A 24,737-nucleotide genomic window follows, 5' to 3' on the forward strand; every position below is an offset into this window, starting at 1 on the left:
GATCCTTGGGGAACACCACACTCAGGTGTCCATGAAGCTGACATATTCGAATTAGATATTACTTGATAAGTTCTTGTAGTTAGAAAGCCTTTGAACCAGTTTAGAACATTACCTCCAATTCCAAAATAATCTAGAATATGTAATAATATTTTATGGCTTACCATATGTGGTAGAAAACTAAGGCGAGCCCCCTGATCTGCATGTTATAAGCCTGCTGGATTGTGTTGTCTATATGAGGGTTCAGGGTCATATTAAAATCCCCACCAAGTACCCAAATGCCCATTGTCCAGTTAAACAGCTCCAGTTTCAATTCCATATAGAAATGGGTGCCCATGATATCCATCCGCAACGCTAAGTAGCAGCCATTTGGGTCCCTGAGAACATCCAACACTTTTGGTGAAAGCATGTAGAAGATAAAAATTCCCATTCCTCTTTTTTTTTTTTTTTACAAAGGTAAGGAGGCAAAAAAAACTTATATGAGAAGTGTTTATGATGTAAATGTTTCTCAGACCTTTTTCAGTAAGTGCGTTTCCTGCATAAACCAGACAGAAGTGGACAGTCTCAGTAGTTCTTTAAACAAACACTACCTCTTGAACAGGGAATTAAGCCCTTTGACATTAAAGGTAACAAACTTAAGGTCTCCCATAACAGCAAGTAGACAGGATAAAGAAGCAGGAATCACCCATGGTGCCCAGAGGGTTTAGTGCACAAAACCTAATCTTAAAAATACAAGAAACTCTCCTGTGACATACCTCAGGAAATAGGCCTTTGCAAGTGCTGCTTCACCCTGACCAGGCCAACAGAGTTGTCTCTGTACTATGAGTGGGATGAAAACCAGATTGCTTTGCATGGAGTGTGACCTTGGTTAGGAAGTAATTTAGTAGTATAGAAACCACTTTTTCTGCCACTTTGGATATGAAAGAAGGGCTTCAAACTGCAATGTAATTTGCTAAGGCACTGGGATTAAGGATCAGTTTTTTTTTTTAAAGTTTATTCTTTGGGCTGAAGTTACTGGCAGTAAGAATATAACTTTCCATGTTAGTTTATTTCTGGTCTTCTAATTTCAGAGGTTTGAAGGGTAACCTCATAAGCAATGTTAGGACTATGTTACGATTCTGTGGAACCAGAGGTTTCTTTATTAGGATCTGCTTTTCTAACAGTGGCCTAACAATTACCTCCTTCTATTGCTGGGGAACTTGACCAGTGGACAAGCTGGAGTTAACTACTGTGTGCAGAAGAGGGAGAAGAGTTCAAATAGGGGCTGACCACTAGATTTGCAGGCAGAAAATCACTAGGAGACACGGCTAGGTTGATGCTAGATAAAATCCTGTATGATGCCTCCAGAAAGTGAGTTTAATGCAGAAAAGAACCTTCAATTTCTAACCTAGGCAAAAACCAAAACAGATAGGCCCAGCGTACCTGGTAATTAAGGTTATAGCATTTCCTTACCTCTTTCCTAAACACTTCTTTGCTCTTTTTAGCCAACTCGCTTGATGTGTCTGCTTCTGCTGTTTTAGGCTTCTGGGAAGACTGTTAAAAACACACACAAAGAAAAACAAGTGTAAGATGCATATGAAAGCAGTATTCAGAGATTAGTTCTTTTGAAGCATGATTGATGAGACTAATATTACTAATTTTACAGTACTTGTATTTACCACAATTTTCAAGGAATTTCATACATAATTAAACCTATTTCTCGATGCTCTGTTACAAAGACTGATGGAACTGTTAGGCCCAATGAAGCCCTACATAAGACCCAACAGGTTTATAGGCCTAATGTAGCTGCTAAACTAACATGGTTTATATGCGAAGCTAACACAGGTTGCTAGGCTTACAGCAGCATTGTAAGGGTTGATGCCACTCCTACCATTACCACAACAAGTAATTTCTACAACACTAATAAAATTATGCAGTACCACACATGGATATGCATAAGAAATGGCCCTTGCTCTGTGGAGATTACAGTCTAATTTAGGGATCTCCAAAAGTGGTCCTTGAAGGATGCACACCAGTTGAGGTTTCAGGATTTTCCTAATGAATATGGCATGAGATCTTTGGTATACACTAGTTCCATTATAGGTATATTCATAGTGGAAATCCTGAAAACCTGTGTTGCAGTCCTTGAGGACCAGATTTAGGGATCTCTTTCTAACCAAGCAATTATTTGTTTACAGTACTTTGTATTTAATGGTTGATCTAGATGATGGAGTTTCCCATCAATTAAATAACTGTTTCTGGAACAGACTGATCAGCTACACATTTCTAGGATGTTGATGTGTCTTTCTACAGTCAGATAAGCCATCATTTTCAAGGGAAAGAGGTAGGAATTTTGTATTTAGCTCATACCTTTTTTTTCAGTTGTAGTTCAAGGTGAGTTCCATTAAAGTACAGTAGTTATTTTCCAGTCCCTGGACGGTTTACATTCTAAGTTTGTTTCTGAGGCAATGGAGGGTTAGGTGACTTGCTCAATAACACAAGGAGCAGCAATGGGATTTGAACCAGGCATTCCAGGTTCTCAGCCTGCTGCTCTACTCATTAGGCTACACCTCTACTTCTTAATTTTCTCACCGTTACATGCACTTCTGAAGGGAGTGAAAAGGATATAACAGTATCTCTTGATCACTAAGCAAAGGCAAGTAACCACTTACTATTACTAATCATTTGTATTTCATTATGGGAGTTATTAAAACATGAGTATTAAACACGCAAATAAGGAGTTAAGAATTAAAAGCAGCCTCAAAAAATGGGCTTTTAGCCTGAATCTAAATAGGTCAGAGCATGACATATTGACTCAGGAAGTCTACTCTGGCGTACAGCATAGCAAGAAGGAAGGAATGGCAACTTGAGTTGCAAACTACAGCTGTACCACCTTAGGAGCACTCGGTTCCTCTCTCAACTTAAAATATGCCTGAACCGAGACCTAAACAGATCCTTCGAGGCTGTAGTCAAAGCACTGCGTCAACCACTACAATAAATATCTTTTCTAGTACACATCAAATGTATGCTTCCTTTTACACATTCTTATTCAGATTTTGTTTCACACACATACATGATGTGTACACAGATAATTGTCTCTGGTTTGGAAGAGAATATCTGTTCTGCCAGTTAGGAGTACCAACATCTGTGGGAGATCAGAAAATGGAAGTGGTTCTTAAGACACCAAAAAATGGACAATCCTTGATCTTGTGAAAAAGGCGAGACTTGTTCTGATGTAACAAGTTGGTCTTCCGTCTCCTATACGTCTTTTGGTGCAAGCCCCATATCATTTTTGTCACCTTCCTCTGGACCACTTCAAGTCTTTTTACATCTTTATCAAGATACGGCCTCCAAAACTGAACACAATACTCCAAGTGGGGCCTCACCAATGATTTGTACAGAGGCATCAACACTTCCTTTCTTCTGCTGGTTATGCCTCTCTCTATACAGTCTGGCATCCTCCTGGCTATGGTCACCGCCCTGTCACACTGTTTCATCGCCTTCAGATCCTTAGATACTATCACCCAAAGGTTCCTCTCCCTGTCTGTGCATATCAGACTCTCACCTCATAGCACATATAGCTCCCTTGGACTTCTACTCCCTAAGTGCACCACTCTGCACTTCTTTGCATTGCATTTTAATTGCCAAACCAAACAAAGTACTTCCACAATAATCAAAACAGAAGTGGAAGGTGTAGTTCCAAGGAAAACCAGAAGTCCAATGTCTTCAAACAAAAGTTTATTCTCCAATAAAAGTAACGTACATTGTCCAGACCCTTCACAGTCCGAGTTTCGGCGTTGTGCCTTCTTCAGGTGTCACAAACTTGACGGGTAGCTTAAACAATATGGAGAATAACCGCAATGTCAGCAGAAGGTACAATAAGACAGCATCAACAGTGCAGCGAGTCTGTTAAACTGATCGTGTTGGAGGTCTGTAGACAAAACCCATGTGGACAGAGCTTCCATCTTCTCTTTTCAAGGCAATCCATATTGCTTCTTCCTTTCCCCAGGTCCCCTGCATTTCAGTCGCTTTGATATTGTTTCTCACATGTTACTCCTCCAAATAGTAACATAGTAGATGACGGCAGAAAAAAGACCTGCACGGTCCATCTAGTCTGCCCAACAAGACAACTCATGTGTGCTACTTTTATGTATACCCTACTTTGATTTGTACCTATGCTCTTCAGGGCACAGACCGTATAAGTCTGCCCAGCACTATCCCCTCCTCCCAACCACCGGCTCTGGCACAGACCGTATAAGTCTGCCCAGCACTATCCCTGCCTCCCAACCTCCAGTCCTGCCTCCCACCACTGGTTCTGGCACAGACCGTATAAGTCTGCCCAGCACTATCCCCGCCTCCCAACCTCCAGCCCCGCCTCCCACTACCAGCTCTGCTATCCAATCTCGGTTAAGCTCCTGAGGATCCATTCCTTCTGAACAGGATTCCTTTATGTTTATCCCACGCATGCTTGAATTCCGTTACCGTTTTCATCTCCACCACCTCCCGCGGGAGGGCATTCCAAGCATCCACCACTCTCTCCGTGAAGAAATACTTCCTGACATTTTTCTTTTGTCTGCCCCCCTTCAATCTCATTGCATGTCCTCTCGTTCTACCGCCTTCGTATCTCCGGAAAAGGTTCGTTTGCAGATTAATACCTTTCAAATATTTGAACGTCTGTATCATATCACCCCTGTTTCTCCTTTCCTCCAGGGTATACATGTTCAGGTCAGCAATCTTTGACCATCTCTATCCTTCCTAAATAGATTACAGACCGGTATGTTTGCTTCTCATTAATGGCACTCACTGAACCATGTCTCCGTGACAGCAACAATATCTAAGTCTGCCGCTAACATCAGGGCTTGCAGATCAAGAACTTTGTTGCTTAGACTGCATGCGTTTGTGGTCATTGCTTTCCATCTACATTTCTGTTTAGTGTCTTGTTTAGTCTCACTTCCTATTTTGTTGGTAAGAAGTGATTTGCTGACATTGTTGTTTACATTGCTTACTTTACTACCATAACACTTCATCTTCTGCCTACAGGAGACAGCCCTATAGGCCTGAAATTTAACTGGGGATAGGGTGGGCACAAGACTGATAGCCCCCCTAGGGTGACCAATAAACTTTGTACCTGCCTTTTCCATAGCTCAAGGTCCTTAAAACCATGATTGTGCCAGCCCATGCAGGACATGAGGCTGAAGATGCCTTAAACTGCACTTTCATATACTGCCTAATCCAGCAAGCGAAGGCAGTTTACAAAGATAAAATTAAAACACATTATTAGAAAAGAATGTCAGAGGACTTAATAGATAAAATCAAACACATAACAGAGAGAACAAATAAAAATGTGACTCTCTATGTAGGCCCTAGGATTCAAACCTTGCTGGCTGACAGCTGAAGGCCATGCTGAAAAAGTGGGGGTTTTTTTTAGAGCAATTTTAAATTTGAGAAATGATTACTCTGATTGAATACTGGAGGGGTGGGAAGTCATTCTACTGTTTTGTGGTCATAAAATAAAAACCAGAGGTTCTGGTTAATTCATAATGAGCTTGTCTGGCATTAGGGAGGACCAAGTGCTGGGAATTTAATGACCTAAGAGCCCAAGAAGGGGTAGAGGGGATTATGAGAGTAGTCAAATATATTGGCTGTCTTATGTGATAAGCCTTATGGGTTAGATAAAGGATTTTAAAAGGGATATGGTAGTGAACTGGTAGCCAGTGTAGATGTGTAGGAGTGGAGTGGCCTAGTGGTTAGGGTGGTGGATTTTGGTCCTGGGGAACTGAGGAACTGAGTTCGATTCCAACTTCAGGCACAGGCAGCTCCTTGTGACTCTGGGCAAGTCACTTAACCCTCCATTGCCCCATGTAAGCCGCATTGAACCTGCCATGAGTGGGAAAGCGTGGGGCACAAATGTAACAAAAAATAAAAATAGAATGAACGAACAGAGGTGTGAGTTGGCCGAATCTATGTGCACTTGCATGGGCATGTGTGAGCCAGATGATTGTAAAAGCGTGTCTGCACTGGGGCAAACAGTACAGGAGTACTGATGGTGGGCAGCAGTTCTTCCATTAACCAGCACAGAGGAGAAAAGCTACAGCAACAGGTTAAAGGGAGCCATACACAATAATTCACCCAGGACCACTTAAATTGTTGAAGTGGCCCTGTTAGTGTCATAGTCATAGCTGTCACAGTGGAGAAAAAGGAACTAAAATAATGGATCCTCCCTAATCTAACCATAAACCTCAGGGCCAAGGGATCCAAAAGCCACTGTATGTACAAACCCCATATTCATACAGTATAATGAAATATAGGGATCACACTACTACCACTCCTGCCCTCAAAAGACAAAAACTCATTTCAAAGGATTTTTTTTCCTTCCATTTCTATTTAGAACAAGTTTACAAAAGATACATTCTAGGATGAAGAGAATTAATATATTTGTACAATTTACTCACTGGCTAAACATCAAAGTGCCTCGGTTCTCTTTTCTCATCTACAGTATCCTGTTCAAACAGTTGATAATTGAGAACAGATGGCTTAATTTTTGCTTTGTATTCGGAAGGTAAAAGCAGAAAAGCTACAGAAAGATATAAAGCAAAGGCTGCAAAACAAACTCTACACAGACCCTCTATCAGCTTTGCTTGGAGAATGTGCTTAAAACTTGCTCTCTCTCTTTGCTATTAAACATAGGGTAGACTTGCTGCCAACAGCTCAGAGATTCTTCAGCTAGTAAGTCTTGAAATCCCAGAGAATAACTATAAAATGATATCTATTGCTCATATACTGGAATCTGGATATAGGCCAGTAGATATGGATAAAGTCTTGTAGTATGCTTCTTCCTGCAGGGTGACTTGAGGGCTTTGGATTTTAGTCTTCACTATGAACAACATTGGTAACACAAAATCCTAGTCAAACGTACAACTTGTTCAGTCTGGGCCAAGCTAATTAGAATTCTCCAACCAGAGAATCTGAAGCTTTAAAAACATAAGTACATAAGTATTGCCATACTGGGAAAGACCAAAGGTCCATCAAGCCCAGCATCCTGTTTCCAACAGTGGCCAATCCAGGTCACAAATACCTGGCAAGATCCCAAAAAAGTACAAAACATTCTATACTGCTAATCCCAGAAATAGTGGTCTATGGACTTTTTCTTTAGGAAGCTGTCCAAACCTTTTTTAAACTGCGCTAAGCTAACCTCCTTTACCACATTCTCTGGCAACGAATTCCAGAATTTAATTACACATTGAGTGAAGCAATATTTTCTCCGATTCATTTTAAATTTACTACATTGTATCTTCATCGCATGTCCCCTAGTCCTAGTATTTTTGGAAAGTGTAAACAGACGCTTCACATCAACCCGTTCCACATCACTCATCATTTTATAGACCTCTATCATATCTCCCCTCAACCGCCTTTTCTCCAAGCTGAAGAGCCCTAGCCGCTTTAGCCTTTCCTCATAGGGAAGTCGTCCCATCCCCTTTATCATTTTAGTCGCCCTTCTCTGCACCTTTTCTAATTCCACTATATCTTTTTTGAGATATGGCGGCCAGAATTGAACACAATATTCGAGGTGCGGTCGCACCATGGTGTGATACAAAGGCATTATAACATCCTCATTTTTGTTTTTCATTCCTTTCCTAATACCACCTATCATTCCGTTCAAACATGACCTAAAGGAAATCACTAATGTCATCAACCACAGCTTCCAAATCATGCACTCATGGGCGGATGCATTTCAATTAAAACTTAATGCAGAAAAAACACAATGCCTCATACTCACATCTCAATACAACACAAGTAAATTCACCACTATAACCACACCAAACTTCTCCCATCCCATGTCAGAAACCCTGAAAAATCTTGGAGTTACCTCTGACCAGAATCCCACACTTGAAAACCATGTGAAAAACACAACAAGGAAGATGTTCCACTCTATGTGGAAACTAAAAAGAGTAAAACCTTTCTTCCTAAGAACATCTTTCATAACCTGGTACAGTCAATGGTGCTAAGTCATCTAGACTACTGCAATGCACTATATGTTGGCTGTAAAGAGCAACTCATCAAGAAACTACAAACATCCCAAAACACAGCTGCCAGACTCATATTCGGTAAAACAAAATATGAAAGCGCCAAACCCCTAAGAGAAAAGCTACACTGGCTTCCACTTAAAGAATGTATTACGTTTAAGGTCTGTACTCTGGTTCACAAAATCCTCCACGGAGATGCTCTGGCCTATATGACAGACCTTATTGATTTGCCATCCAGAAATGATAAAAGATCAGCACGCACATTCCTAAATCTTCAGTTCCCCAGTTGCAGAGGACTAAAATACAAACTAACACATGCATCTAGCTTCTCCTATACAAGCACGCAGCTGTGGAATGCATTGCCAATGGACTTGAAAATAATTTACAACCTAATCAACTTTCTCAAATCACTTAAGTCCTATCTCTTCAACAAGGCATACCACAACGGCCCATAATAGGAACTGTAATACATCACCTATTACTTGATATCCAAAATGTTTTCTCCCTATGCTTATTGGTTAGTTCTTGTAGATCATCTATATTCTCTGTAGTATACAAATTGCATCTATACTCTGAAATGACGTTCTATTAATCTATCTGTTTACTCCACGAGGTCATCAATATTCTTTAGGTAATATCAATTGTCTCTTTTACTCTGTAATGACGATCCATTATGTTATTCACATAATCTATTATGTCATCCTGTTCTCTATTTAATATCAACTGTACCTTTCTACTCTGGAGTGGCAAATGCCATGAAGGAACATTGTAAGCCACATTAAGCCTGCAAATAGGTGGGAAAATGTGGGATACAAATGCACCAAATAAATTCTATTTGCTTTCTTAGCCGCAGCAGCACACTGAGCAGAAGGTTTCAACGTATCATCAACGACGCCACCTAGATCCCTTTCTTGGTCCGTGACTCCTAACGTGGAACTTTGCATGACGTAGCTATAATTCGGGTTCCTCTTTCCCACATGCATCACTTTGTACTTGCTCACATTAAACATCATCTGCCATTTAGACACCCAGTCTCCCAAGGTCCTCTTGTAATTTTTCACAATCCTCCCGCGATTTAACGATTTTGAATAACTTTGTGTTATCAGCAAATTTAATTACTTCACTAGTTACTCCCATCTCTAGGTCATTTATAAAAATATTAAAAAGCAGCGGTCCCAGCACAGACCCCTGGGGAACCCCACTAACTACCCTTCTCCATTGAGAATACTGACCATTTAACCCTACCCTCTGTTTTTAATCCACAATAGAACACTGCCTCCTATCCCATGACTCTCCAACTTCTTCTGGAGTCTTTCATGAGGTACTTTGTCAAATGCCTTCTGAAAATCCAGATACACAATATCAACCGACTCCCCTTTATCCACGTTTGTTCACCCCTTCAAAGAAATGTAGTAGATTGGTGAGGCAAGATTTCCCTTCACTAAATCCATGTTGACTTTGTCTCATTAATCCAAGCTTTTGAATATGATCTGTGATTTTGTTCTTTATAATAGTCTCTACCATTTTGCCCGGCACCGACATCAGGCTCACCGGTCTATAATTTCCCGGATCTCCTCTGGAACCTTTTTTTAAAAAATCGGCGTTACAATGGCCACCCTCCAATCTTCCGGTACCATGCTTGATTTTAAGGAAAAATTACATATTTCTAACAATAACTCTGCAAGTTCATTTTTCAGTTCTATCAGTACTCTGGGATGAATACTATCCGGTCCAGGAGATTTGCTACTCTTCAGTTTGTAGAACTGCCCCATTATGTCCTCCACGTTTACAGAGAATTCATTAAGTTTCTCCGACTTGTCAGCTTTGAATACCATTTCTGGCACCGGTATCCCACCCAAATCTTTCTCGGTGAAGACCGAAGCAAAGAATTCATTTAATCTCTCCACTACTGCTTTGTCTTCCCTGATCGCCCCTTTTACTCCTCGGTCATCTAGCGGTCCAACCGACTCTATTGCTGGCTTCCTGCTTTTAATATACCTAAAAATTTTTTTACTATGTGTTTTTGCCTCCAACACAATCTTTTTTTCAAAGTCCCTCTTTGCCTTCCTTATCAGCGCTTTGCATTTGACTTGACATTCCTTATGCTGTTTCTTCCTTCTTCCATTTTCTGAAGGATTTTCTTTTAGCTCTAATAGCTTCCTTCACCTCATTTTTTAACCACGCTGGCTGTCTTCCGTCCTCCTTTTTTAATACGCAGATTTATATTTGGCCTAGGCTTCCAGGATGATGTTTTTGAACAGCATCCATGCCTGATGTAAATTTTTGACCCTCGCAGCGGCTCCTCTAAGTTTTTTTTCCATCGTTTTTCTCATTTTATCATAGTCTCCTTTTTTAAAGTTAAATGCTAACGTACTTGATTTCCTAAGTATACTTACTTCAAAGCTAATATCAAATCCGGTCATATTATGATCACTATTATCAAGCGGCCCCAGCACCATTACCTCCCGCACCAGATCATGCGCTCCACTAAGGACTAGGTCTAGAATTTTTCCTTCTCTCGTCGGCTCCTGTACCAGCTGCTCCATAAAGCAGTCCTTGATTTCATCAAAGAATTTTACCTCCCTAGCATGTCCAGATGTTACATTTACCCAGTCAAAATTGGGGTAATTGAAATCACCCATTATTATTGTGTTGCCCAGTTTGTTTGCGTCCCTAATTTCCTTTAACATTTCTGCATCCCTTTGTTCATCCTGGTCAGGTGGACGGTAGTACACTCCTACCACTATCCTTTTCCCCTTTACACATGGAATTTCAATCCATAGTGATTCCAAGAAGTGTTTTGTTTCCTGCAGAATTTTCAATCTATTTCATTCAAGGCTCTCGTTAATATACAATGCTACCCCTCCACCAATTCGATCCACCCTATCACTACGATATAATTTGTACCCCGGTATGACAGTGTCCCACTGGTTATCCTCCTTCCACCAGGTCTCAAAGATGCCTATTATATCTAATTTTTCATTTAGTGCAATATATTCCAACTCTCCCATCTTACTTCTTAGGCTCCTGGCATTCGCATATAGACATTTCTAACTGTTTGATGTTCCTATTTACATCATGCTCAGTACTTGACAGTATTAATTTGCAATCTTTTGTCTGTTTTTTTTTACTTTTATTTAAGGACACCTGATCTACTATGGTCTCTTTTGCAACCTCACTATCAGGATCCCTCTCTTCCCTGTTTTGGTGATATCTTTGAAAAATACTTTATCCCGAACCATGCGCTTTTATTTATTTATTTGTAGCATTTATACCCCGCTCTATCTTCTTTTGAAATGCTGATGCCAGCTGAGGTGAAGCTGGCTGCATAACATGCAAATTGCATTCCATATGTAAACAGAGGTGAACAGGTCTGAACAAGAACCACTTGTGACCTGGTAGCAGTACCATTTAGGAAGGCAGGAGCAAAAAATTAAAGAATGATATATGCAAGGCAACATTCACAGTATATGAAAACAGAGAAGCTTAGTTCTGCCATCAGGCTACCTCTCCTTTAAAGTGGCTTCATTATTGTAACAAATTGTTGGTGAGGCCTCACTTGGAGTATTGTGTTTAGTTTTGGAGGCTGTATCTCACTTAGGATATAAGAGGACTAGAAGCAGTTTACACGAAAAGACGTACGAGAGGAGTTTTGATAACCTGAATATATTAATATATAAACAAATCTTTTCTGGAGTTGGGGAAGCAGAACTTAGTGGGCATAACCTGAGGATGCAAGGGGGTTGACTTAGGGGTAACATCAGGAAGCACTTTTCACAGAGAAGGTGGTATAATCTGCCTAGAATATCCCTTCCAGAGAAGGTAGAAACAAAAATAGTCATTGAACTAAAAAATGTGTGGGATAAGCACAAAAGATCCCTATATGAAAAGAGCTGGTTGAAAGATAGGAAGCAGAGTAGGGTTGAATGGTCAGTATTCTCAGTGGCGAAGGGTAGTTAGTGGGGTCCCGCAGGGGTCTGTGTTGGGACTGCTGCTTTTTAACATATTTATAAATGACCTAGAGATGGGAGTAACTAGTGAGGTAATTAAATTCGCAGATGACACAAAATTATTCAGGGTCGTCAAGTCGCAGGAGGAGTGTGAAAGATTACAGGAGGACCTCGTGAGACTGGGGGACTGGGCGTCCAAGTGGCAGATGAAGTTCAATGTTGACAACAGCAAAGTGATGCATGTGGGTAAGAGGAACCCGAATTACAGCTATGTCATGCAAGGTTCCGTGTTAGGAGTTACGGACCTAGAAAGGGATCTGGGAGTCATCGTTGATAAGACGTTAAAAACGTCTGCCCAGTGTGCTGCCGCGGCTAAGAAAGCACACAGAATGTTGAGTATTATTAGGAAAGGGATGGAAAACAAACACGAGGATGTTATAATGCCGTTGTATCGCTCCATGGTGCGACCGCACCTCGAGTATTGTGTCCAATTCTGGTCGCCGCATCTCAAAAAAGATATAAAGGAATTAGAAAAGGTGCAGAGAAGGGCGACGAAAATGATAACGGGAATGGAATGACTTCCCTATGAGAAAAGGCTGAGAAGGTTAGGGCTCTTCAGCTTGGAGAAAAGGCGGCTGAGGGGTGATATGATAGAAGTCTACAAGATAATGAGCGGAGTAGAGCGGAGAGATGTGAAGTGTTTGTTTACACTTTCAAACAACAACAAAACCAGGGGACAGAAGATGAAGCTAGAATATGGTAGATTTAAAACAAATAGGAGAAAAGTTTTCTTTACTCAGCGTGTAGTTAGACTCTGGAACTCGTTGCCAGAGAATGTAGTGACAGCAGCTGGCCTTACGGAATTTAAAGGGGGTTTGGACAGATTCCTGAGAGAAAAGTCCACTGAACATTGTTAATTTTTTTTTTTTTTTTTTGGGGGGGGGGGGGGGGGGGGGTTGCCGGGTTCTTGAAGCCTGGATTGGTCGCTGTCGGAGACAGGATGCTGGGCTTGATGGACCCTTGGTCTTTCCCCAGTATGGCGGTGCTTATGTGCTTATGAGAATGGAATCAAAACAAAAACTTAACAGTGCTTAGATGGCAACTCCACTAGTTAAGAAGTCTGCCCGGCAGTGGTTTACTTCCATCAAATACAATGTACTATGAGTATCACAGGGGGAGGGAAAGACATCTGAAGTTTGATACAGAGTAAAATGTTGTAATTTAGCTATATTGCTGAACTGGGTTTAATCAAGTATTATCAATGAATGTGACTATATGTCAGCCAAAATTATAAAACCACTTTTCCATCAAATATGACTGCCTATAAGTGTTTGGCACCGAGGTGAATTGCTGACTGCCCGGTTTGTGATTTCAATACCATAGCAGTAGGTATTTTCTGAGGACAGCAAGGCATATATTCTCACAAGTGGATAACGTGATCCGCATTGCCCAGTTCAGGGCTTATATCAAGCTGAAAAGAGCTTTGTGGAGCAAGAGACTTGATCACTGCTCATGCACGAGTGTCTTCCCTCCTGCCACAAGAGCATGGGACTGCCAGTTCAATACTCTAGCATATGAAAAAAGAGGAGCCAACTCCTAGGGGATGTGGGAGGGTTTGTGAGAATATAAGGCCTGCTGTCCTCGGAGAACACCTGCTACAGGTAAGTAACTTTGCTTTCTCCGAGGACAAGCAGGCCTATAATTTTCACAACTGGGGAATCCCTAGCTACCAGGCTCACTGAAAACAACCGTAGGTCAACTGGGCCTTGCAACGGCAAGGACATAACACTGATTAACATATACAATCTGAGTGAGAGTGCAGCCTGGAACCGAATAAAATGGGCCTAGGAGGGCGGAGTTGTATTCTACACCCCAAACAAATTCTGAAGTAATGTCTGACCATACTGACTGTTGCATCGGGGTCCAGCTCAAGTAAGTAATGAGATGTGAATGTGTGGACTGAAGACCATGTTGAAGCCTTGCAAATTTCTTCAATGGAGACCGACTGCAAGTGGGCTACTGACTCAGCTATGGCGAGCCTTGACATGACCCTCAAGGGTCAGCCTAGTCTGGGCAAAAGTGAAAGAAATGCAATCTACCATCCAATTAGAGATTGCGTGTTTCCCCAATGGCGACCCCCATATTGTTGGGATCAAAAGAAACAAAAATTTGGGTGGACTGTCTGTGAGGCTTAGTTGCTCCAAGTAAAATGCCAGTCCAAGGTGTGCAAGGCGCTCTCTTAAGGATGGGCATGAGGTCGAGGTTAAGAATGTTGGCAAGAAAATAGACTGGTTCAGATGGAAATCAGTCCAAGGTACGCAGTACATTTTCACCAGGATGGGCATGAGGTTTAGGAAAGAATGTTGGAAGAATGATCAACTGGTTCACATGGAATTCTGATACAACCTTAGGCAGGAACTTAGGGTGCGTGTGGAGAACTACTGTGTTATGATAACATTTAGTGCGAGGTGGATCTGCCACTAGGGCCTGAAGCTCACTGACCCCACGAGCTGAAGTAACAGTCGCCAAAAACAGAACCATCCAGGTCAATTACTTCAGATGACAAGAATCCAGCAGCTCGAAAGGAGCTTTCATCAGCTGGGCGAGGACAATGTTGAGGTCTTATGACACAGGCGGAGGTTTGACGGGGCGCTTTATGAAAAGCAAACCTCTCAGAAAGCGAACTGGAGAGCATCCAGAGATGGGCATGCCATCTACATGGCGATGGTCAACACTAATCGAAGGTGAACCCTTACAGAGTTGATCTTGAGACCAGACTCAGAGAGGTGAAGAAGGTATTCAAGCAGGGTCTGTGTAGGGCAGGAAATAGGATCTAGGAGCCTGCCCTCACAGTAGACGGCAAACCTTCTCCACTTGAAAAAGTAACATCACTTAGTGGTATATTTCCTGGAAGTCAGCAATAATCTGGAAACACCCTCAGGAAGATGCAAGGAAGAAAATTCTAAACTCTCAACATCCATGCTGTGAGGGCCAGAGACTGGAGGTTGGAATGTAGAAGAGATTCCTAGTTCTGCGTGATGAGGGTCAGAAAACACTCCAATCTCCTTCGGAGGACAACTCCAGAAGAAGAGGGAACCAGATCTGCTTGGGCCAGTAAGAAGCGATCAGGATCATGATTTCTTGGTCTTGCTTGTGTTTAAGCAAAGTCTTCCCCACAAGAGGGATGGGTGGATACGTGTACATAAGATTGGTGCCCCAATGAAGAAGAAAGGTCTCTGACATTCGTCTGTCGTGGGCCTGGAGCAGAACTGAGGGTCTTTGTGACTGGAGTAGCAAAGAGATCCATGAAGGGGGTGTCCCATACTTGGAAGCTCTCACGGGCAACGCCCATGTTGAGTGACTACTCATGCAGTTGCATGACCCTAACTCAGTCTGTTGGCCAGGCTGTTATATTTTCCCATTAGGTTAAGTGGCCTTGAGGGGCATCCCATGCTGGACTTCCCAGTGCCATATCTGGACAGCCTCCTGACACAGTGGCCGTGATCCAGTACCCCCCTTGCTCGTTGGTGTAGTACACTGCAACCTGAATGCCCATTTGAATGAGTACATTTTGGTTGGACAGCCAATCTCTGAAAGCCTCTAGTACGTTCTAGATTGCCCGGAGCTCCAGGAGGTTGATTTGAAGATCTGACTCCTGAGCTGACCAAGCACCCTGGGTGTAAAGCCCATCTACATGGAGCTCCCTACCCCAGCCAGGTGTGTCCGTTGTCAGCACCTTCTGGAGCTGAGGAATTTGGAATTGAAGTCCCACAATCAAATTGGCCCGAATTGTCCACCAAAGAAGAGACTGAATCAACTCTGGTGTTACTTGGATGACATCTGTTAGGTTCTCCAAGGCTTTGCGCCACAGGGAAGCTGGGGACCACTGGGCAGTTCTCATGTGAAGACATGTCATGGACATGACATGGACTGTGGACGCCACGTGGCCTAAGAATCTCAACATCTTACGTGATGTGACCTGCCGGCTGGCTCGGACCTGAATGGCAAGAGTGACAGGAGTGTCCACCCTTGGCGCAGGGAGAAAAGCCTGCGACTTCTGCGTGTCTAGCAAGGCTTCGATGAACTCCAATTGCTGAATGGGATGGAGATGAGACTTAGGGTAGTTTAAAACAAACCCTAGTAGATCTGATACCTGACTAGTTCTCTGAGCACTATCCTTCGGACGCTCTCTTCACCAGTCAATTGCCCAGAAAGGGGAACACATGGACTCCCAGTCTGCGTAGCAACACTGCAACTACTGCAAGACACTTGCAACACACTGGGAGCCGATGAGAGGCCAAAAGGCAACACTTAGTACTGGAAGTGATGTGTCCCCAGCCGAAACCAAAGACATTTCTTGTGACCTGAAGTATTGGGATATAAGTGTAAGCATCCTTTTAAGTCTAGAGAGCATAACCAGTTGTTTTCCTGAATCCTGGAGACTGGTTGTGTCAAGACCCATGCATCGACACCTCCTGTATGGAGGGGAAGCAGTCCTCCCGGTGCCAGTGCTTCTCAGGAACCGAATCCCTTGGTGCCCCGGAGCTCCCAGCACCGTTCGTTGAGGGGGATCGATGCTGATGCTTCTTGGCTTATGCCTGATGTTGGTCACTGATGCTCCTTAGTGCTGACGAGCACGACATCTAATCACCATGCCACCTCAGGGTCGGGTCTGATGCTGACTTGTCCCAGGAGCCTGTACATTGGTCGGCGTTGAGGCAGGTGGAGACCCACTCGATGCTCATCCACTCTCAGTGTCTGAGACAGGCCTCTCAGCCATGTGGGACTGATGCACCCCCTGTACCGCAGGAGCCCTCGAGGCAGGCGGAGACCTACTCGAGGGCTCACCGCCACCAGCAGGGGAATGGACAGCCCTCACCTGCACTCCGGAAGACGAAGCACCCTCCAACGACATCGATACCACTGATGACCTCGGTATCGTAGACGCTGGATCACCGACAGAAGAGCTGGGTACCGCAGACGTTGACACACCGGACGATGACCTCGGTACTGAAGATGTTGAAGCACCGGACGAGGCCCTGTACAACAGATTCCACTGGGCCAATCTCGCCGCCTGAGTCTGCTTCTTCAAGAGAAGGCAGAGAGTACAGGCTTGGGGGCGATGCCCGGCCCCCAGACACTGAAGGCACGAAACGTGCCTGTCAGTGAGGGAGATAGTCTGGTTGCACTGGGTGCACTTTTTGAAGCCGCTGGCAGGCTTTGAGGACATGGGCAGAAAAATCACGCCGGCGAAGTCAAAATTCGCGATGATGGCTAATGGCACCAAAAAAGTTAGAAAAAACCTATACGGGCGGCGAAAAAGGCCGCGCCCAACAACGAAAGGAAACTTACGGGAAAAAACTCATTGTAAGGGAAGTTTTTTTTTTTTTTTAAAACTAAGAGACACACGACGGAAAAGACAAAAACCGGACACTTCCGAACAGAAGAACGCGGCGAAAAGACGCAAGGGGTCTCCTTGGGGCACAGACCGACCGAAAAACAGCCGTCCTGAGCCGCGGAAAAAAAGAAGACTGACGAACACGAGCACGTTCGGGCGGGAAGATGGTCACAGATGCGCACGGTGCATGCGCACGCGAGGGCTAGCAAACGCTGTTGCTAGTGAAGATCTCCGATCGGAGGGGCTGCCGTGGACGTCACCCATTCATGAGAACAAGCAGCCTGCTTGTCCTCGGAGAATTACACGTTCGAGTGAAGAAAAATGTTCTCAGATTTGTTTTAAATTTACTACTTTGTAGCTTCATTGAATGCCCCTAGTCCTGGTATTTTTGGAAAAAGTAAACAAGCGATTCACATCTACCCACTCATTATTTTATAGACCTCTATCATATCTCCCCCTCAGCCATCTTTTCTCCAAGCTGAAGAGCCCTAGCTGCTTTAGCCTTTTCTCACAGGGACGTTGTCACATCCCCTTTATCATTTTTTTCGCCCTTCTCTGTACCTTTTCTAATTCCGCTATATCTTTTTTAAGATGCGGTGACCAGAACTGAACACAATATTCAAGGTGCACCAGAAGTTGTGATTAGTGCGGAAAATCGCACTCACTGCAGATGAGAAGACACCGATGGTCCTGTACTCTTGTGGCAGGTGGAGAGGCACTCGCGCATATGCAGTGGGGAAGCTGTGAATGTTCTTAAAGCCATACTAGCTTGTTTAAGCTCCGCATCGGGCAACGTGGATGAAGTAACCCACATGTGAGAATATGGCCTGCTTGTCCTTGGAGAAATGAGGGATACTGGAATATTCATATGCACCATCTATATAATGTTTTTCAGATCTAGTGTGAGAAAGGTGAAGTTTCATTAAATTGCTAAAGGCAGCAGAAGCTATTTCATTTAAACATCTGAACAGGGTCAGATGGTTATCCAGAATTTTGCTCTAACTGCTTTAGTCAAGAACTATGATGTACTTGTAGAATATTTCAAAGAACAAGTTGATAAAAACAATGATCTGGGGTATATAAATACTACCTTGACAAATTACAGAAAATAGAATATCATGTATCACTGGTTAATCTTAATGAACAGATAGAGAGTCATTTTCTAAGCACATAGACTTACAAAGTTACATAGATTACTGCGTTATATGCTTTAAAAATGAGAACCTAAGTTAACTAGCAGACCTCTGCAAAACTCTTCAAAGTTCCTTGACAACTATGGAAGCATTTAAGTTCGCAAAAGCAAAAATCACGAAGCTAAGGTCGCAGTATCTTGGAGAAAAAGTTTATTTCATTGAAGCTGCACTAGAATTGATGTCATCTTTCAGTGCACCTGCTAATATAACTTGCATTCTTCAGTTTTTTAAGCAGATGTATGATCGTATGGATAAAAGAGTTCCTGACCATGAACTGCAAGAATGGTCTGTGTTTGATAAAGACTGATTTGCTACTCCAATATGGATTTTATTTATTTATTTGTAGCATTTATACCCCACTCTTTCCCGCTCGATAGCAGGTTCAGTGCGGCTTACAGAGTATGGTACAAAGTATCATAGATACAATACAAAGTATGTTACAAAGTATACCTCTGGACATTAGCAGCTTACCAGACTGGCTAGCAAATACTGCACTTTGTTTAATAAAGATTAAACCTCTTTTGAAAAGAAGTCTGTGAACAGTATTCAGAATTTAAGCTACTTATATCTGAAGAAATGAAAAGTGAATTACTAAAAATATTTCAGGATATACTAATTTCCACACACCAACAGGAATGGTTTATTGAACTTTATCTTCTAGTAGATCAGGTTTCCAAACTTTTTCGGTTCACGGAGCTCCCCCTCCCGGTAACATGGGTCTCCCTTCCCTGAAGCCCCCATCTCTCACACCAGCACACCTCTGCCTCCATGCAGGCCCCTCCTCTCACACCTCTGCCTCCCTGCAGCCCCCTCCTCTCACACCAGCACACCTCTGCCTCCCTGCAGCCTCCTCCTCTCACACAAGCACACTGCTGCCTTCCTTTCTGCAGGACCAGGATTGCAGCCATTTCCTTCTCCTGCCGCTGCTGCAATGCTTGCAGCTACATTTTTGGGCCATCCGCGATTCACACAGGCACTCCAGGGCCTTCCCAGTCTGCTGCATCCAGCCCTCTCTGATGCAACTTCCTGTTGCGAGGGTCGGATGTGGCAGAGGGAAGTCCCTGTAGTGCCTGTGTGAATCGCGGACAGCCCCAAAATGTAAGCTGCAAACACTGCAGCGGTGGCGGGGGAAGAAGCAGGAAGTGGCAGATGCTGGACCTGTGGGAGGAGAATGTAGGGAGCGATGCGCTGCAGCATCCCTGAGAATTTTCTGCGGCGCACCAGGGTGCGCTGTACTAGATGTTTGTGACACTTTTCTAGCTTCCAGTGGTTGACTGCGAAAGGGGATTCAGTTTGATGAATGACATTAAAACGAAGAAGAAAAACAAACTGGAAACAATCTTAATCCGGACAGTGTTTAGCATCTGTGGAAAACAGAGAGGAAGAAGGGAAACCGTTTTCACTCAGTATTTTATAAGTACACAGTTTTTCTGTATACTTCCTGCTGCACAGTCAATCAAGTCACTGAAATGTTTTACTGTTTTTTTCAGAAACTGAAATTCTCTCTCTCAGTAATCCAGTCCTTCATTGCACTAGTGCAGTGGCTTCCAAACTTTGTCAGGTCACGGCACCCCCAGGCTACACATTTCCTTTCAAGTCTCCCTCCCCCCGCCCCCAACAGTATTGTCTTACCTTTGTTGGTATGGGGATGCCCTCTCTCTCTCCACTTCCATCCAGCCTCTGCTGTCTCTCTCCCCCCACTTCTATCCATCCTCTGCCCCCCCTCTCTCCTCACTTTTATACAGCCTCTGCCCCTTCTCTCACCCCACTTCCATCCAGCTTCTGCCCTCTCTCTCTCACTCCACTTCCATCCAAGCCTCTGCCCTCTCTCTCTCACCCCACTTCCATCCAGCCTCTGCCCTCTCTCTCTCTCTCTCAATTCACTTCTATCCTGTCTCTACCCTCTGTCACCCCACTTCCATCTAGCCTCTGCCCTCTTGACAAGCCAGACTCCGGAAAAAGGAACACAGAATTCATTCGAGCACCTTTCTAGCTGGAAGTAATCACTTTCAGAGATAGACAGCGGCCTGCAGCCATGGCCAGAAGAGTACTGTAATTTACAAAGCCACCCCAGTGGGGGATGAGCCGAACAAGTGCAGCATAAGGCTGTTCTGCACCTGAGAGCACAAGAAGGAAGAGCCCCGTCCGGGGCTGGGAGTGAAGTGGAATGACAGTAGGAGAGAGCGTGGTCCAGGGTAGGAGTAAGGCGGAATGACAGTAGGAGAGAGCGTGGTCCAGGGTAGGAGTAAGGCGGAATGACAGTAGGAGACAGCACAGTCCAGGGCAGTGAGCAAGACGGAATGACACTAGGAGAGAGCGCGGTCCAGGGCAGGGAGTAAGGCGGAATGACACTAGGAGAGAGCGCGGTCCAGGGCAGGGAGCATGGCGGAATGACACTAGGAGAGAGCGCGGTCCGGGGCAGGAAGCATGGCGGAATGACAGTAGGAAACAGCGCGGTCCAGGGCAGGGAGCAAGGCGGAATGACAGTAGGAAACAGCGCGGTCCAGGGCAGGGAGTAAGGCGGAATGACACTAGGAGAGAGCGCGGTCCAGGGCAGGGAGCATGGCGGAATGACACTAGGAGAGAGCGCGGTCCGGGGCAGGAAGCATGGCGGAATGACAGTAGGAAACAGCGCGGTCCAGGGCAGGGAGCAAGGCGGAATGACAGTAGGAAACAGCGCGGTCCAGGGCAGGGAGCAAGGCGGAATGACAGTAGGAGAAAGTGCGGTCCAGGGCTGGAAGGTGGAAAGACAGTAGGAGAAAGTGCAGTCCAGGGCTCGGAGTGAGGTGGAATGACAGCAGAAGAGAATGTGGTCCGGGGCTAGGAGTGAGGCAGAATGACAGCGGGGGAAAGCGTGGAATGAGAGTGCATCCTGAAGCCTCCACCCTAGAGGGTCTCTGCCCGCCACTGATATGCAGTGCGCGTGGGTCTCAGCTCACGCCCCTTGGTGCTGTGCCCCTGTCTCTGAACAAAGGCGGCTTCATTCCAAGGTGGAAATGGCAAGAAGGGCTGGAGGTACCCAGAAACCACTACCAGGAAGGGAAGAGAACATGCGCCACGGCTGGCAGGAAGACAATGCCAATGAAAGCCAGAAGGAAGGGGCTGGATGAATTTTCCTTACTTCTATCTTCTCCCCAATGCAGCTTGCCATCCCTGCTGCTTCTCTAGACCAACAGCAGCGGCACAGCAAGCCACAGCCAAAGCGAGATAGGACTCTTCATTCATGCAATGGTAGCAGCTTGTTTTTCCACTGCTGCTCACTTAGAGAAGCAGCAGTAGTAGCTTGGGTTGCGATGGGAGGGAGGTGGAGAAAATATGTCACAGCACCTCTGAGAGTTCGCTGTGGCACCCCAGGGTGCCAAAGCGCACAGTTTGGGAACCACAATGTTAAACTGTATCTGTAAAAAGTTTGTACATCTTGTCACCTAATCTACCCTGAGGCACCCACAGACTACCCATGGGGCCCTGTGCTGGGTAGACATCGTCAATGTATTGCACATCTGCCTCCAATTCCACAAATTTAAAGCCTTCCATTCATGAACTCCAAAGGAATCATCAGCAGTGCAGATCCCCAACACACCTGGCTCCAAGGTGGCAGCTGAAAAGCAGCTGCTATAACCTTCAGATACAAGAAGCTTGCTTCAAACTGAAGGCAGAGCTGGCACGGTTGAACTTGGCACTGTGACACTCAAGGGAACTTGTCTGATGAAAGCAGCTGTAAAACAGCTGCCTCATACAGTCACAAGAAACACTTCATCCTGGGTACTGCTCAGGGTACAGGACAGCAACTTTTTATGAAATGAAATATTTAAGGTGATTACACAAAACGTGCTATTAAGACAACAGAGAAATGTAGGTATGACAGTATTTCACAGAGACAAGAAAAGGCATCCTCTGTGTGCCTATGAAATAACAGATGTTATATCTTTTATTTCTCAACACACATGCAATGCTTATTATTGGCTTTGCTTCTAGTCATTTAATCTCTTACGCTTGTACTGCTGTGGCCATATGTTGAGAGCTGTGGAAAACCTCTGATCATGACTGCATGCTTCACATTTTTATGGACCAAAAGCCTAATGTAACACTAACAGACATTTTGTATGCTCAATGGAACTTGAATAACTGGAGAAAGCAATTAAAGGCATTCCCCGGTGTGTACGAAACCTAATTTTCTCACACCTCCTGAAGAAAAGTGTGCAAGGTCCAGGAAATAATCAGCAGTGTTTTCCCTTCCAACATGCATGTTACACATGAAAGCCAACTATTTCAGTGATCTCTGGCAAAACAAAGAGTATAATTTCAACTCCCTATCCAGACAGTTCTAATTAGAGTGACTGTCTTGCTTTAGGACATAAGGAACAGGTGATTCGGTTCTCATTTTTCAACTCCCATTTCAAAGCTTTTCCATGGAGAAACTCCAAAAATGCTCTGAATGAGGAACTGAGAACCCAAGATCAACTCACTGGTTTCATAGTCAGTAATTCTCAAACAGGGGATGTTGCCACAGTGTGTGTGTGGCGGGGGGGGGGGTGTTGTGAGATGGCTGGCACTAATAGTCCTCTTTTCACTGCTACCTGCTCTCTAATTCTAGTGGCCCTCCAACTCTCCCAGATCTGCAATGTTCTATACGCTGTGATTTGAACCACAAAGTTACCATAGATCTCATTTGGAGAGAACAAGGAAATGGGAAAGGGCAGGACTGGAGTCCGAGGGGCTGATAATAAAGCCATGCATTAGAGTCGCATATGGATGGCTGGTTGAGTGGCTTCTATGGAGAACTTAATTCCACCCCAGGCAGAAAGCAAGACATGCAAAATATTATGCACATAGAACCTGCGTGCTAATCAGAGTAAGCCTGCTGGATGGATGTACATAAAGGTTTTGTGGTAAACATGGCTTCTTGTGTACATATCTGAACAAAATCAAGACTGTCAGCTCACATCGGCACCTGTGCATAAATATCTGCCTTGTATAAATTTATTGCACATAAAATTTTGCAAAGTTGATATTTATGCACAGAAGAACAGATGCCGATGTGTGCTGGCACTTTTGATTTTGTTCAGACATGCACACATGATTTGTTACTTCCTGTCAATCTTTTAAAGCTGCAAGCAATTCTTTCTGATTTCACAGAAGACAAAACTGGCACTTAAATCTCAAAACTAGAATGACATCTTATCTACTAGCTCTTCTAGGCAGTGAAGATATTTACCTATAGCAAGTGTTCTCCGAGGAAAGAAGGTTTCACATTCTCACAAGTGGGTGACGCCGATCCGCGTTGCCCAGTCTGGCATTTTACCAAAGTAAAAAATAGACCTTTGTGGAGCATGCGCAAGTGCCTTCCCACCCATCACGCGGTCTCCTCAGTTTAATAGTAAAGCAAAAAAATAAAAAAGGAGACAACTTCAAGGGGAAGTGGATGGGATTGTGAGAATATGAAGCCTGCTGTCCTCGGAGAATACCTGCTACATGTAAGTATATTTGCTTTCTCCGAGGACAAGCAGGCTTATAGATTCTTATAAGTGGGGGGATCCCTAGCATCCAGGCTCACCCAAAACAACAAACACTGGTCAAATGGGCCTTGCAACGGCAAGAACATAACTCAGATTAACCTGAAATTATATACAATCTGATTGAGGGTGTAGCCTGGAACAGAATAAAATGGGCCTAGGAGGGTGGAGTTGGATTCTAGACCCCAAACAGATTCTGCAACACTGACTGCCTGAACCGACTGTCACGTCGGGTATCCTGCTCAAGGCAGTAGTGTGATGTGAATGTGTGGATTGAAGATCATGTCACAGCCTTGCAAATTTCTTCAATGGAGGCTGACCTCAAGTGGGCTACTGACACAGCCTTGGCTCTGACATTATGAGCCGTGACATGACCCTCCAAGGGCAGCCCAGCCTTGGCATAAGTGAAGGAAATGCAATCTGCCAGCCAAATTGAAATTTTGAGTTTCCCCAATGGCAAACCCCCTCCTGTTGGGATCAAAAGATACAAAAGGCTTAGTGGACTGTCTGTGGAGCCTTGTCTGCACCATGTAGTAGGCCAATAATCTCTTGCAATCCAAGGTGATCAATCTGCTTTCGCCAGAATGGGCATAAGGTCAAAGAAAGAATGTTGGCAAGACAATCGATTGATTCGGATGGAACTCAGACACCAACCGGCAGGAACTTAGGGTGCATGCAGAGGA

General features: G+C 44.2%; 1 protein-coding gene across 1 annotated transcript in view; it reads right to left on the minus strand.

Annotated features, from left to right (window-relative positions):
• SETD2 (SET domain containing 2, histone lysine methyltransferase) overlaps positions 1-24,737 on the minus strand; it is a 482,526-nt gene that overhangs the window by 51,749 nt on the left and 406,040 nt on the right. Inside the window, 1 exon segment of the mRNA XM_030196916.1 lies at positions 1,450-1,530. Coding sequence (XP_030052776.1) covers positions 1,450-1,530 — 81 coding nt within the window.

Source organism: Microcaecilia unicolor, chromosome 1 (assembly GCF_901765095.1).
Source record: "Microcaecilia unicolor chromosome 1, aMicUni1.1, whole genome shotgun sequence".
Taxonomy (NCBI): Eukaryota; Metazoa; Chordata; class Amphibia; order Gymnophiona; family Siphonopidae; genus Microcaecilia; species Microcaecilia unicolor.